A 16,938-nucleotide genomic window follows, 5' to 3' on the forward strand; every position below is an offset into this window, starting at 1 on the left:
CCAATAAAATAGTTGTGGATTTCAGATTTGGAGATTTGTACACTTAAAATTAAATGTACTAGCCGCAACACTTCTTTTCCATGAAAGTAATCTTCAAGAGAGCAAATGAGAAGCTAAAAAAAAAAAAAGTTTCTTTTGATTTAGGAATTTATCTAATTTATCCATCCGTGGATTGTCCAGATGGTTAGGGCGAATTAGGAATTATGTGGATAAGCGCATAGTCCCAGATTTGATTCCCTACCTGTGCATCTGTGATTTAAACTGGGGACTGTGGTGGTGGGTTGTTGCACTAGTCTCCCCACCCTTGCATCTTGGTAAAGGTAAAAATTTTGACATTTGAATGTTTAGAGAATAATGTGGATTTGTCACATATCAAATTTCATGCATAGATTAAATTGTGTCCTCTGACGTCTAAGCATACTCCCCATATATGTCTATGCGCCATACTATAGTTAGTAGTTATGATATTCTTAATAATTTGTTTTGACAATAGATAGACTCAAATTGGACTGAAATATGATAGATAAACCAAAGATCCTGAGGTCCGTATATACACAAGATTTGTAGCAAACTTAAATTTTTATACAGAGTAACCATTTAATATTAAGGATAAAAGAACACTACCCTGTCATGCACGCTTACATCTAGATACATGGGCGTTAAATAGATCATTTTATCCCCTTGTTGGATGCTTCAACATACGTTCCCATTGGCTTGTACTAACACACACACACCATATGATTAGGTAGCATTCTCTCTCCTTAATTTTATTTTAATTCTGTACGAGGTTGTTTACGAGGTTGTGCATAGATAGAGCAGATCACCAGCTTTCTTATTTAAGCTTCAGAATTTTTTTTTCTACTTACGTTGAAGGGTTCATATCTAAGATAATCATTACTCTAGCTGTATATTGAAGGTCTAAATGTCTAAATAGGATCCGACTCCTCCCCATAAAATCTAGAGATCTATTCACTCCCACGGTTGGAAGGACCTGGGCAGTTGGGCTCCATGGAGAAGAAAATCCTTGGACACTCTTTATTCTCTACAGCGAGAGTGAGTGAGTGGGTGGGTGGGTGGGTGGGTGGGTGGAACGGATAACCCCTTTTAATTAAGGCTGATCCTAAACCGCAAAAAACAAAGGTGCTTCCATCAATGGTAGGACTAAAACACACCAAAAGGCTCATAATTTAAAATAAAAACAGATGATCCCAAAGCTAAAAGGTATTGATTGATGGATGCAAGGCTAGAAGCAGCTTTTTTCTTTTATCTTTTTTTATTTGGTTTCACCCTTGAACATTCCAAAAGTCGATGTTGCATGCACGTTTTCTTGTCCCCAGACTCCCCACGGCACTTACCCACCAAATCCAAAGTCTATTTAGAAAATTGCATTGCGAATCCTACTGAACTTTGTCCTTATTTAATGAGATCACAAATTTTTCTAATCGCTGAAATTTAAAAAAGCTTAAATCAATCATTGTCGTTAGCGGGCCATGTTAAATGATAGAACCCCTGTTAGATTTTTTATAAAATGTATAAAACACCCCGACTATTGTGAGAGTACAATATTATCCTCTATTTTATTTCTTCTTTTAAATTCACCGGCATGCAATCGTGAACACCTCTCCTCTCTTTGTGCAACATTCCTTTTCAACATAAACTTCATTGAAGGCAATAGATTATAACTTCTTCGAGCACACAATTTCTTTTGTCAATATAGTTCCAAAACATGAAGAGAAACCCCCATAAATAGGAACTTCACAAAGTCCTCTACCTCCAAACCCCCAACCTCCATGAAATTTACAGAGCCCAGGGGCAATGCCAATGGTGTGGCCATTTATAGTTTTATCATTATCAATAGCAGGACTACTACCAGCATTAGATGGAGGCGAGACTGGAATCTCCATGGTGCTAGCTCGCCCAACATGGAGATCACTCATGAGGATAGGGGTGTCAATTCCTAAACCGAACTGGTAAAACCGGCCAGACCAAACCGATAACAACACAGACCAAATCAAACCGAAACCTTATTGGTTCGGTTCAATTTGGAGTATTGCAACCCCAAAACCAAACCGAACCGCACCGAAAACCGAATGAACCCAAAACCGGCTCAAAACCCAGATTGAAACTGAAACCAAACCGGTAAAAAACCGAAACAATCCAAAATTCATTAAAAAAATCAAAATTTACATAGTTTTGTATACATTTGTATGGAAAGTCAAATCCAAATTAGATCAAAAACCAAAACCAACTCGATTACAAATCGATTTAAGAAACCGAAGACAAATCGAAATCAAACCACACCGAAACCAAAACCAAACCGAAACCAAAATTTCCTTATTGATTCAATTTCGATTTCAGCTTTCCCATATCAAATCGACTCAATTCGGACCAAAATCGAGCCGGACCGACCGATTGACACCCTACATGAGGAGACACACATAGCATCCCCTTTAGTCAAATGGCGTCGAATCTGTGTGAAGCAGGCAGACCATACCCGCCAGAGAATACTCTTCAATTTGTCTCAAATCCAGGAAAACCGACTTGGATTCCTCAAAATTCGCATACAGGGACGGACAATTATCCACAGAAATTATGTGGATAAGCGCATAGTGTCTTCAATTTTCTCTTTTCTCTCTGGGTTCATAAATGTCATAAAGTAGAAGAGTATCAAGTCTGGTCAAACATTGTCAGAAACGGACCGAAAGACTACTACCCCAATAATTGAAATCACACCTACAAAATCATCACTGTTTATAAGTGAATCATGTGACACTTCAGGGATAATAATGATTATTAAAAATAATATTTTCAATAAAAATATATAAAAAAAACTCACGTTATCTTACTATGAAATATACATATCTGATATAAGACTGAGAACAGTAAATAATGAGATGTGGTGAATATCTAATGGTTGGAAAAAGATCTGATCATACGTCATTAAATGTTCACTATTCTTTGCCACCTCATTGCACACGATTTTGACGCGATAAGATCATATCATGTTGGTTGAATCGTAACAATTTCAAAATAATAAATCAAAATAGTGATCCAAGATCAATGAAAAAGACACTCTAGACTTTTTTTTTTTTTTTTTTATTAGTAGCAACACTGGAAAGGCTCAACTCATCACAACTCAGCAACTCAGTGAGTCACAACAAACAACATTAACCCAAAATAAAACCCTTTTTTTTTTTTTTTTATCATTTTATTGCAAGAAAGAAAAGCCTCACACTCAGCTAGTCGGCTCTTCTTCATTCTATATATCTATATAGAAACCCTAATCAAGCTTGCTTCTGCATCGCAACAGTCTTGATCCAAGCAGGCCGAGCCAGGATATCCTTAGCCCAAGCACACACATGTGGGCGAGCTTCAAACACCTCCTTCGTCGACGTTCCCATCAAGTAATTCATAGTAGGCAAGTGATGAAGATCAGCCAAAGTAAACCCATCTCCACCCAAATACTTCGATTTCGATAACCTCACCTCATACACATCAAGAACTTGACCTAACTTCTTCTGGTTCTCTTCCACAACCGCTGAATCAGTTTCCATATTCATCATCATAGGCTTCACAACTTGTTCAAAAACCAACTTTGAAGTAACTGGATCGAAATGGTGAGCTTCAACTTCCATCCACACCGACACAATCGCCATCTTCTTCGCGTCTTTGTAGACCAGCTCTGTTCCCTTCCCATGGTGTTCATGTGCTATGTACTGCGTAATCGCTCTCGACTCTGCAAAATCCAGAAAAAAGGAGGAAAAATAAAAAATAAAAACCCAGTTCAGATTTCAGAATCAAATCCGAATAGGCTCGATTCAGGTTAGTGGATCCCCAAATTAGTTACCGAAAAGTTTCAGATCTCCGTCTTCATAGGCAGGGACTTGACCGAATGGCTGCAATCAAACAGGGGATTTAGAAATTGTATTTTAGAGGTTTTCGATTTAAATCTGTAAATTTGAAATGGAGCTTTTGACAGTTGGAGGTTGAAGCTTACGTTGAAGCAGATGAATGGTTCCTTCTTGTGTTCTCCGGCTCCCATGTTAATAGGGACGACTTCGAATTCGATACCTTTCTCGTGGAGGGTAGCGAAGGCTCGCATTGTTGCTGTTGAGAATACGCTTCCGTGAACCTTGGGAGCCATGGCTGTCTGGTAGAGAGAGAGACAGAGAAATCTAGAGAGAGAAAAGTAGAAGATAAGGGATGTCTTGAAAAGCAGTAACCACTGGTCGTTTTATAGAGGGGAGAGACAAGATTTGCTTTGTTGAAGGAGTTACAGAATTAGCGGTGGTCAATATATTTCGTTTTTCTATTTTTTTGGTACAAAGCTCGGTGACTTATTCGATTCTTTCTGGAATGATCCGATTGAATTGAATTTACGAAATACCCCAACAGGTCCGTGAGTAATTCGATTCTTTCTGGAATGATCCGATTGAATTAAATTTACGAAATACCCTTAGCAAGGGTTAAAACTGATTTTGATGAGAGCATACGTAATGGAACTCAAACATTTGGAACTATACTCAAACAACTCTTTTTTTTTTTTAGATTTATTTATTCAAGTTTATCCAACACAAAGTATTCAAATTACAAGTTTCAGATAACTAAAGAGTGGAGTCCGACCAAGTTATTTCACACGCACAAGACAAGGTTTTCTGAGTTAAGGTGTCAGTTATGCTGTTAATCATTCCAGAAATGTGACGAAATAAATAATTCATAAAAAAAAAACTAAGTACTTAACATCATGAACAGTATTTAGCACATCAAAAGCATTTTTCCTTTTAGTGAATTAACAATAAACGAGAGCATTTTTCCCCCTCCATTAAGAGGATTCATTTTTGGCTAGAAAGGAAATCATTCCCATGTTAATTCATGGGATTTCTATATATTTTGGATAGTTTTTTTGTAACAATGGAATGTGATATTTATAAAAAGATTTACCAAAAAAATGATATTTTGAAAAAGGACAAGAGATCGTTATCTTATCGCGTAATTCCTCTATCAGTATGAGGTCCAATAAAAGCTTGTGTAGGGACATATATATGGATAGAATTTTTTATTTCACGAAGAGCAGAGTGGTAATTATCTAATACACTCACATATCTAAGCACCGGGATAAGTCTTCTTTTTCTCTTTTGAAAATCAAAAGATAAATCTAAGTTATTATTTTTTTAATTTTAGTAAGAGAGAATTTCTTAAGAAGTGAAAGCATCAAGAGGAGTTGGTTTAGTTAGGGAGTTAGTTTTAGATTTTTAGGCTCATTATGAAATACAAATTATGTACTTAAACCTATTTAATTTGGATAATTAAAGCTTAATTGAGTTGATCCTCTCTCTCATTGGTCGATGATTAATAGACATTAGGAACTTAATTGTCATGCTCTTTAATGTGGTGTTCCAATGATCACGAGACTCACGACCCCAAAGCCTACGTGTTCATTTGAAATCTGACACAATTGTCGAGAAACTAATAGATGTTAAGATACACTTGGGTTCTATTGCATTTGATGAACGTGACGTGAATTAAGCTCCATTGAATGATATATCTATCTATCAATCTACCTTTTGATCGGGACGGTCCAAATTTAATGATTTAGGTAGGGCCAAAAGTAGGCAACAAGTGGGATGCCATTGTTTTGGTATATGTGCTCCATAAGATAGAGAAATAAAATGAGATAAAGACATGCTTTAGACTGTTCTAATATATAGATTGGATAACGTGCCCATCATGTGAACGTTGTGCCGGTTCCCCATTACATGGTGGGGCCTATTTCGAATCTATTCTTGTCATTGGTAGGGAGTGTACCTTTTCTTTATTGGTAAAGTAGGAATATCTTTTTACGTTTTTTTTTTTTTGGAAAAAGATCTTCTCCAACATGATGAGCGTTCAACTGGCATTGGACTACTAGGAGGATTTGGAATGTAAGCCTCCATGTTGGGTATGTATTTAGGTCTTTCGAACCACCGTATGCTGCGTTGACCGCTCAACACATTGGAGACGAGTTGGGTCTTTTTCTTTTATGCACATTTCTAACAACATAAGTCACACTCCACACTAAGGCTATGTTTGGTAATTAAGAGAAGAAAAGAAAAAAAAAAAAAGAATCTAAAAAAGAAAAGAGAAGAAACGACAAAAAATGATGAGAAAATAAAAAGAATATGTATATTTGGTTACCAAGAGAAGAGAAGAAAAAAAAAGAAATGAAAAAAATTCAAAAGAAATTTGAATTTTAAGAGAGAGAGATAAACACATAGGAAATCATTGTGTAATCATTCGTTTTTTGTCTTATTATGTTTTATATTTTCTCATGTTTTCTTGTATTTTTGGCAAGAAAATTTTTGGAAGAACAAAAGAAAATTTCACAATTCCCAAGGGAAATTTTGAATTTGAAAAGGGAAATCTTCTTATGGGTGAAAATATACCAAGTGCAAAGAAAAATTCTTAATCCAAGGAAAAAAGTACAAAAATTGTACTTTTTTCTTTTCTTCTCTTGGCTGCCAAACACAACCTAAGGTTATAGGCAAATGTTACTCATATGAGGGGTGTAAGTTTGGTCCTATCGGCCCTAGCTCATCATGGTCTACCCTAAGTCTGAACTAAACCTGAGCTGAGATACCTTGGGTGTGAGAGCGGGTCAATGTTAGGAATTTCTAACCCTGAGTCAGGGTAAGTCTGAGCCAAGATTGAGGCCTTAGGTTGAGCACAACCTTGTCTTCTTCTTCCTATTTTCTTTCTTCTTCTCTCCGGCCTTGTATTTCCCTTACCATTCCCATGGTCAAGGTAGGTAAGTGTTCGAATTTTAGGCCTTGAGTCAAAGCCATACCTGTTCTTCCTATTTTCTTTCTTCTTCTCTCTAACCTTGTATTTCCCTTCCCATTCCCATGGTCAAGGTAGGTAAGTGTTCGAATTTTAGGCCTTGAGTCAGGGCCAAGCAAACCAGACTTGAGCCCAGCTAAGGGAACTCCGGGTTGGGCTTAGGTTTTAAAAATCCTGGCCCAACCCAACCTTGTTGCAAGCCTAGGTAACGGTATCAATCTCTAAATCGTCTTCTTGGTTGATATCGATATTAGTACAATACAGATAGAGTTGATAGGATCATTTCAAGTCTACCCCTTGTTCTTTTAGCTCTTTCAGTTTGAATTAAATCACTAATTTGAACTGAGACATCTAAAGGCCTCCCCAATAAGATTTTAAAATTCAAGATCAATCTCAATTGATTCCAATCTAGATTAGTATCAGATCATTCGAGATTAGTCAAATTTACCTTTATTTTTTTTAATAGTTTTTTAATATTTTTGCCCTTAGATCATACCAATGGATTGATCTCGGACTGATCCAGACTTGAGATTGGTCTTGACCGATATTGATCCATCCAAGCGAGTTCAACTGATCCAATCTGATTTTTAAAACTATACTCCTAAATCAGCTTTAATATGATCATATTTTTTTCTTTTAATACTTTATCCTTCTTGGTTTTGATTTTTAAAACTATATTCCAAAATCAACTTTAATATAATCATAAATTTACATTATCCTTCTTAGTTTTGTCACTCATCAGTCATCACTCTCAATGGTCACATATCTTCTATATTAAGTTTATTGCTAATATGCCGATATGGTACTTGTACTTAGAACAATGTAGGACCAACAATGTAACACATACCACACTTTAAATTAAATTAAATTAAAAAAAAAAAAAAAGATTGGGTCCGGCCAATCCAACCCAAATCCATTTTGGTATTTTAGGTTTTTTACTTCGAAAAGGTTAAAATGGCCGCCACACCAACCCGAGTGGTCCGATTGGGCACTTTTATTTTTCAGAAAATTACTTGATTACCCACTTACGGGTTACCCTTTACAAAATTACCCACTAAAAGTTTCAGTTAACAAAAATACCCAAAATTAGGTTTTACTTTACAAAATTACCCACTAAAAGTTTCAATTAACAAAAATACCCAAAATTATGTTTTCCTTTACAAAATTACCCACTTAAAGTTTAAGTTAACAAAAATACCCAAAATTGAGTTTGGGTTTACAAAACTACTCACTCAAAGTTTCAGTAATAAAAAAAAACATGATTATATGTGGAAGATGAAGACTCACTATTTTGGGTAGTTTTGTAAATCCAAACTTGATTTTGGGTATTTTTGTTAACTGAAATTTGGGTGGGTAGTTTTGTAAAACCAAACCCAATTTTGGGTATTTTTGTTAACCAAAACTTTTTGTGGATAATTTTGTAAAGGGAAACCCAAAAGTGGGTAATCATGTAATTTTCTCTTTATTTTTTATGGGGTCGCTCAGCATGACAACATTCTGACATGAGATGCGGATACAGTACCGTTTGTCTAAATCAAATTAACTATCTACTTTAACAAATATTTCTTACTTGTTTTGTTTAAATATCCTTTAACGGATTGACATCTCTATAAACAATCCTTTTTTGCTTTGCCTTCATTTTTTTTTTTCTGAGAACCTTCAAATTATTTATCTACTCCTTATAATAACAATAATGGGATAATATTCTTTATCCGGGAGTATATCATACACACCTCCTTATGTCTATTTTTTTTTACCCTATGAAATGACATCTCGGTCTTCTATTGAACAGAAGGAAGATAGACCTTTCTACCGAAAAAAAAAAGAAAAAAAGAAGAAGATAGACCCAATGAGCACTAATGTTCACTTTAATTCTTTTGCTACCGTAAGGCTGACTAATCGTGCGTAGCAAGAGCAAGGGAACTCCCCAAGTTCTGGACTACACATGAGTCTGAACGCTATGTTAAATGTACGATAGACACTACACTACGTAGGTTCCCGTGCAAGTGAGGCGTCTGTCGGTCCTAGAAACAGTGACAACGACATGAGAAGTTCACGATCGGACGTGCTGCAACCTAGGGATCACCAGGCAACTCTTTCGCTCTATAGGGACTCTCAAATAGAGAATTCATTCCCTAAGATAATATATGGAAATGTGTTTTTCTGCCAGATGGTAGAGGCTAAGTAGGTGGGCAAGCGAGAACAAATGTAAGCCCCTATCAAATCCATCAATAGGGGACAGAGAGTCATTTCATGGAGAGAAGGGGTGGGGTGCTAGTGGAGGCTACTCAACCTCCACACAGCCATGCCAGAAACATTCTCCAATAATATATATAGGAAAATGTTTATGTGGGAGAACGTGGGCACTACACCTAGACATATGAAGGAGGAAATGATCGCTCTACCCCCATGAAATGCGTTAATGATTCCTCGCTTGATGCTTCCGTGTGTTTTCCCATTGACTCTCATGCATGCAGAGGAGCCACCCCTCGCCCACAGGAAACACTTCTCCGATATATAATCTTTAGGTTTGTGAACACTTTTGAGACTGAATAAATATATTTATAATATTTCAGCAATTGATTAAAGCATCCTCATCGCAATCATATTGGTCACCGACTTCCAATAATATAGTAACCTTATACTTTTTTAGATCATTCACTATTATAACATTATACAGTTTTTAGTTTGGGATTCTTTTATTGACACCACCTAAGTTGTTATATTGTAACCTTTTTTTTTACCATTTTAGTATAATATTTTTCTTTCTTTCAATGAGGGTAAATGCCGTTATAATACATAAAAATTCCATAAAATATTACACTAAAATGATTTTTAATTTTTTGGAAACATTTTTTTATTCTTACATCAAATACTACATTAAATAACTTTGGAGAATGAGACAAGAGACAATTAAAAGTAGATGTCAAGTTCTAAACACACATTTATCAATTTTTTTTTTCTTTTCTAATCACACATATGTAGAGGTGTCATTCACTCCATTTTTTCTACCAAAAAATTCATTCTCTTTTAGTTTTGCGAATTTCTTTTAGACACCCCTTAGTAATAATTTTTAACTTTACTTTTCTGCCTTTTTAGTGTAACACACTTTTTATTCAATGAAGATTAAATATTGTCATTTCACACGTCTATTCAGAAAGCGTGTGAAACAATGATGGCCAGCCGCTGAGAACGACATGATAATGACTTTCAAATTATTCAAAAGTCCTTTTCTTTACTCCCAATTTAAAGAAATTTCAAGAATAAAACAAGAGGCAATCAATAGAATGTTATGTATTTTAATGATTGGGGATCGCTACCTGGTCACATTGCCACTGCACCAACATGGGGAGCAACAAGAGAGGGGCATAGGCATCCACCTAGGGGGAAGGGTGGTATTTTTGCAACCTCCGGTGTTTGGACATCGGGCCGCAAGATCAAGTAGGGATCTTTTACATATATTTAATTTTTAAATACACAAGTGTAGATGTCATTAGAGAGTACCATTTTGAGAATAATTCTAACCACATCATGAAGAGGATAAATGCTTTTGGTTTGATCATTCACTTTGTCAATATACATGTGCTTCTTTGGTATGAACTATGAACCCTAGAAATGAGAAGGGATCACCAAGATTAGTAATGTATCCAATTTCATAGCTCAACTCAATCTATTTGCCCGACTCATTTAAATATTTATTTTGTATTGCCAACCATTTAGCTATTTTACAAAATATTTTTTGACAAGTAAAATCCTTTTGCGTAGGGATTTGATAAAAATCATTTTCAGATTGCTGATCCAGCATCTGAGTTAATATCCTATTAGTACATCCACTGTTTGATTAATATTCTATCTAAATACCGAAATTCTAATTTGATAACAATATTCTTCCAATTATGGGATTTTTTATTTATTTATTTTGTTGCTCTTTTAATATAGCTTTTTTTTTCTTTTTCGGTGAAGATAATATAGTATCATTTTATATTCGTATTCGAAAATCATACGAGAAAATGACAACTCTACAAAAATGTATGATGATGAGTGACTTAAAATTTATTTTGATAATAATTTTTTGCTCTTTAACTAAAATAGAGTAGTAAAAAATTAATGGGAGAGGGATAGGTATGCCGCCGATACCAAGTATGCTAGTAAATAGCACCAATAGGATCACATGATGAAGTATCATTCAGGAAGAAAATGAGGGTCATTTCAGAAAAAGGGAAAGAGAGAGATAGACACAATGGGTGCTAGCATACTTGATATTGGCGGCATACCCAACATTTTCCCAAAAGAGGGTTATATATTCTAAATATATCTATACAACGCCAACATTAAAACAATATCACTACAAGAAAACACATTTATGGTGACGGTATAAAAATGCTACCGTCGCCAAATATAATATATGGCGACGGTAAAATAGATACCGTTGCCTAATACATTTATGGAGACAGTAAAATAATACTTGTCGCAAAAAATGAATTTCAACAACGAAATTAAAAATACCGTAGCCTAATCATTTTATCACGACATAAACGTTACAAAAAATTATTTAAGGCAATGGAATTTTTTAATACCGTAGTGAAATAACATCTTAGACATCGGTAAATTTTTTACCGTCGCCTAATATCCTATGCTAAATCAATACCGATGTAATTTATAGCGACGGTAGAAATGATATTGTCACAAAATATTATTTTGGAGGACATTTATAATTTTCCTATTGCCAAAAAGATTTGGACTATCTAATTTTATATGTGACAACGGTAAAAACACTACTGCAGCAAAAAATCATATACAATGATCAATTAAAAAACTGAAACTAAAGAATTTTAGACGCAGGAGAGGTTTCTTAATTTACTTATGCTTTTGGTTTTCCCCACTTTTCTTTCCCGCACAAAGTTGCTTTTGCATTATTTCTCTGTCTCAAAACCTCCTGATTCTAATTTAATTTAAATGAATAAACTTTTGTTCCATGTTTTACCAGAATTCAAAGTCTCTCTCTCTCACGTCTCTCCTCTACCCTACCCCCTCTCTCACGTCCTCCTCTCTCTCTCTCTCTCTCTCTCTCTCTCTCTCTCTCTCTCTCTCTCTCTCTCTCTCTCTCTCTCTTTCCCTCACAACTCACTTCTGCCCTAACCCCTCTCCCTCTCAGATTTCTCCTCTATCAGCGGTGATGTTACGGTTGTTGTAGGCGAGAAAGCAATCTACGATTGGTGAAAGGAAAAAAGAATGGCGAGAGAGAAAATTCAGATCAAGAAGATCGATAACACGACGGTGAAACAAGTGACCTTCTCTAAGAGAAGAAGAAGGCTTTTTAAGAAGGCTGAGGAGCTGTCCATTCTCGGTGATGCTGAGGTCGCTCTTATCATTTTTTCCTCCACAGGAAAGCTCTTCGAATACGCCAACTCAAGGTCCCTCTCTCTCTCTCTCTCTCTCTCTCTCTCTCTCTCTAAGATGAATGCATGTGTTGTGTTTCATTGTTTGCCGCCATTGAAGGTTAGGTAAAGCTTCTGAGTTTACAAGAAGCCCGAGTTTCTCTATTAAGGTTGCATCGGACTTTTAGGAGTGTTGAGACTTTGAAGCAAGTCTCTCTAGCCAATAGACTTGGGCTAGGTAGTCACAGTACCTTAAAAAAGGGTGAGTTATTCGGAGACATTATTGTAAAGACCTAAAGGTTGTAGCTTTCTTCCTCTACATAGCTGTTCTGAGTGATGATCTGGTGAGTCAGAAGCATCTAAGAGCTGGATTTTTTTTTCATACTTTTTCTCAGCTTCTAATCTGTACTATATTTCTATGAAAAAAAAAAAAATAGAGAAAGCAATCTACGAGTGAAGGTACACTTTCTGTCCTTTCCCTTGTTTTATACCTCAAATTTGTAAAATTTGATTGCTCTGTTTGCTGTTATTGTGCTCCCTGATTCTGCCCAATGAGGAAGATACTAATTGAAAAATTCAAATAACCCTACACCCTAACCAATGAATGCCAATAGATGATCCAACTCTCCCACCAAAATCTCCATACCTCGGCTCCCCACATCGTTGGCAAGAATCCCGTCACTGGTAGGACCTAGAGTTCCAATGTTCTGGCCTGCTCCTCTTCAAAGTGTCCAACAACATTCAATAAACAATTTAAACAGGCCAATAAGGGAAAAGAAAAGACAGCCTGACCATTACTAAGATTTTCTTCTATAGTGGTCTCTACTCTCTAACACACTAGTAGCCCATATCACAAACATCTAGTTCCATGTAAAGCAAAAGAGACACAAATTGCCCCTCTTGGGGCTACAGTAACACTTCTTCCTTTTAATATTGCTGATGGTTAGACCAATAAGTAGTACCACACCCAACTTGAAAGTCAAACCTATACTATAGCCAGATTATGAAAAGTTCCTCAAACAGGAAAAGCCATGACAGAGTAACATCAGTTTTACTTAGCTTGGAGTTCAGCTATGGGAGTGATATTTAGTCTTAATAACCCATAAATTACATTCAATTTTTTCTGAACTTTAATGCAACTAAATGGGTTGCCGCGAATAGGAATTGCAAGAATGGGAACCAAGTGGAACTGAATGAGAAAAAGTAAAATATTGAAGAGGAGTGGTTATGGGTTCATTTTGATGGACTTGAGGAATAGAACGAGAGGAGGAAGCTAGCTCTAGCTAGGGATGGCAGAAGAAGAAATAGATTCCGGAGAAACTGCTCATGTCTCCCATATAAAGTGAGAGACAGGAAAGATTGTAACCCTCTCCACCAGAACATATAAATATATATATATATATATATATATCCCTATTATTCAATATCTACATGAAAAACCCCATTGAACCTTAGGGAACTGACTATGGAATTCTAGGGCCTACATCGGAATGATGTGGCGAATCAAATCCTACCAATGTGGGCACAGGTGCTCTCATATTGACCAATGATTGGATAAGGAAGAATCCAATCACCATATTTCATCAGATAAGATGAATATTCCACATATAAAAAAAAAAAAAAACCCTCAGACATACAATTAGGACCCACCCCACACCGTATTCTCATCACTAAAACAGAGAAATAGAACAACATGGCAACATGGGGAGAAAATTAACAACTCAATTCAGAGAGATCAGAAAGGCCTAATCATGTATGGATGCACCTGCTGTTAAATATTTCTCTATTTTTTTTTCCAGATCAATCTCCTTTTTTTTTTGGAGCCTACATTTTATCTTTTTCCTCCATGTTCAATACAGTTGTTTAATGAATTTAGACCACTTTAGTGGTATTTGGGGTGTTACTAGGTTATGACTTGTGATAACTTTTGTTCCATGCTTTTTACTCCAATAGCATCTTTAAGTCAACATGTACTTTCTTTCCTTATTTTTGGTTCAATAGAATTTGGTTCTGCATCCTAGATTATTCCATAATAAGTTGAAAATAGATATATCATTTGTGTAAGTAATTCATTGCAATTTTGAGACTTTTTCTTTTATGTTGACTTATTTGTTTTTGGGATGTACATATCTTTATATCATCTTGCATTCAATGATCCCCCTCTCCACCTCCCTATGTGTGTGGATAAACAAATGATTTTGTTAGAAGGGGACAATCATATAGGAATAAGACCATCCAAGGAAAAAAAAAGAAAAAAAGGAAAGGGGGGGGGGCAGAAACAAAAAAAACAAATCGAAAAACATATTGCACTTATTTTCCACTCCTTTACATTTATAAATTATTTACCTTTCACTATTAACAAATTCATTTTATTCCACTTCAACTCTGCAAAGATTCATACATAGTGGTATTCAATTTAGGGGAATGACAATTGGCTTAGCTCTAATGGAAGAATTGGGGACTTGACCACTTACCATAAAATAGAGTTTTATAATGCTTTTGAATTGCTGGCCGTAAAAGTACATAAGTATAAGAGCATTTGGTGACAGACAATAAATACATTTAATGTTGATTGAGTAGGCATTCTTGATACTAGTTTAAGAGCCAATAATTTTGTTCTAATGTTTTTTATTTATTTATTTATTTATTGAAAGATGTCCTTTTTATTTTCTTAGCATTCAAACACAACATAAGTTAATTTTCCTATATTGTAGGATATTGTTAAATCTGATGAGGCAAGGCAAGGCAAGGCAAGGCTATGAAAGATAGTGAAATATCCTTTGGAGGAGTATGCAAGACAAATCCAATTGATGAAGAATGCAAAGTCTGAAGCTTGATATATAGATTGCAGGAATTTTTTGAAAGTGGAATGAAGACAATGACTTCTTATTTATGATTGTAAGACTTTTTGAAAGTGGGATGAAAACAATGAATTCTTAGTTATGGTTGTAAGACTTTTTGAAAGTTAAATGAAGACAATGACTTCTTATTTATGATTGTAAGACTTTTTGAAAGTGGGATGAAAGCAATGAATTCTTAGTTATGATTGTAAGACTTTTTGAAAGTTAAATGAAAGGAATATATTCTTATATGGATGTTTGAATTGATCTTCTTTTCTGAATTGGACAATGTATATTACTGAAAATAATTTACAGGTAATTTGTAAAATTTACTAATATAAATATATATTTTTTTCTTATTTTATATTTGGCGACGGGTTTTATTATACCGTTGTTCTAAAAAGATTATTATTAGGCTTAGGCGACGTGTAGTAGCTGTTGGCATATACATTTTTGGCAACGGATTTTTTTATATTGTTGTTATAAACAAATTGCATCTATTATTTATATAGTTATAGGTGACGGCATTTGCTGTTGCTAAAAATATATTTGGCGACGGAAAATATAAAACCGTCGCTAATATTATTTTTCCCAACACCCCATGATTTTCCGTCGCCTATTTTTAGCTGCGGCAGTATAGGCGACGGAATTGGCGACAAAAAATTAACTGTCGCCTCTATATTTAGTGACGGTTTTTTATTTTTTGCGACACTTTTTTTCCGTCGCCAAAAATGTGTTTTCTTGTAGTATCTCACCATTTGATCATAGTGGACACGTCCTTGGGGATTTTTTTTTTTGATAAATATAAAAGCCGTTACATAATATTAGAAAAGTTAATGTTCTGAGGATTACATGTAAATTATAAATCTAGTGGATAGAGAGAGTTGGGCTAATTATTTAATAAAAAATACCAATTCGTTGGTAGGCCTGAACTTAAACAAAAAAAGGTTGGGGTTAAATTGTACATCAAAAACAATAGGTAAAATGCTCAAAAGGCCGCCATTTGATACTAGGATTACAAAATGGTCCTTGGGGATTTTGAACATGACATTGAGCTATGAATTTTAGACGTCAATAATGCATCTTTGGTTAGATGGCATGGGCTATTGGGAATACATTCCCCACCATCATACTTTCTTAACCTCATCCTTTAAATTAGACAGAGAACTACACGCTAGCATTGTGTAATGTTCCATATGTGCTAACATCTTATTGATTGTCGGATCCTCTGCATCTAAACCATTCAACCCCTCTATTGTTGCAATCCTATTCTCTCTACCGACATTACAACCTATCTCTTCTCTATGGATGAGGAAAAATGTTAATGAAAAAATATATATAGAGAGAGAGAGAGAGAGAAAGAGAGAGAGAGAGAGAGAGAGAGAGAGAGAGAGAACTCAAGAAAAAAAAGAAAAGAGGTAAGGGAGTCCACTATTTTATAGGATTAAAATAAAGCTATTTTGTAGGATTGATAATAAACGAATGTTAAATCATAAATAAAAAAATGAAATTTTGATAAACCGTGAGGAAAGAGAAGGAGTATAGGAAAAGAGAATAGGAGAGGAAATAAGAAGAGATAGGTGATAGACCAAAAATTTAAGAGAGATAATAAGTGAGTAACACACATCCACCTCTTATCTTAGCTGTACGAGAATCGAAACTTAGGTCCTTGGGACTCGAATTAGGATGGTTTTGTTTTGTGTATTTAAAACGGACCCTAGTTTGTGCTACCCTTTTTGGGCTATTCCCTGAAAAGACCTGATTAACCAATCAATTCCATATCTGTGAACCAGTATCAATTATTAATGGGTGTGACAACTCTGGTTCATAATAGGTTTTAGGAACTGTTCCAATATCTAAATCCAAAATCCATGCCTAAGCAAAAAAAAAAAAAAAAAAAAATT

The 16,938-nt window shown here is 35.2% G+C and overlaps 1 protein-coding gene across 1 annotated transcript; it reads right to left on the reverse strand.

The window, feature by feature from the left end:
• Window positions 1–2,911: 2,911 nt before the first annotated feature.
• LOC122089454 (glutathione S-transferase-like) lies at window positions 2,912–4,256 on the reverse strand. The gene is made up of 3 exons (XM_042659447.1): window positions 3,998–4,256; window positions 3,848–3,896; window positions 2,912–3,736 (listed from the first exon to the last, which is right to left on the reverse strand). Exons 1-3 carry the CDS (start codon window positions 4,142–4,144, stop codon window positions 3,285–3,287), a joined length of 648 nt encoding a protein of 215 aa, XP_042515381.1. The 5' UTR covers window positions 4,145–4,256; the 3' UTR covers window positions 2,912–3,284.
• Window positions 4,257–16,938: the final 12,682 nt, after the last annotated feature.

Source organism: Macadamia integrifolia, chromosome 1, assembly GCF_013358625.1.
Source record: "Macadamia integrifolia cultivar HAES 741 chromosome 1, SCU_Mint_v3, whole genome shotgun sequence".
In the NCBI taxonomy this organism is placed as follows: Eukaryota; Viridiplantae; Streptophyta; class Magnoliopsida; order Proteales; family Proteaceae; genus Macadamia; species Macadamia integrifolia.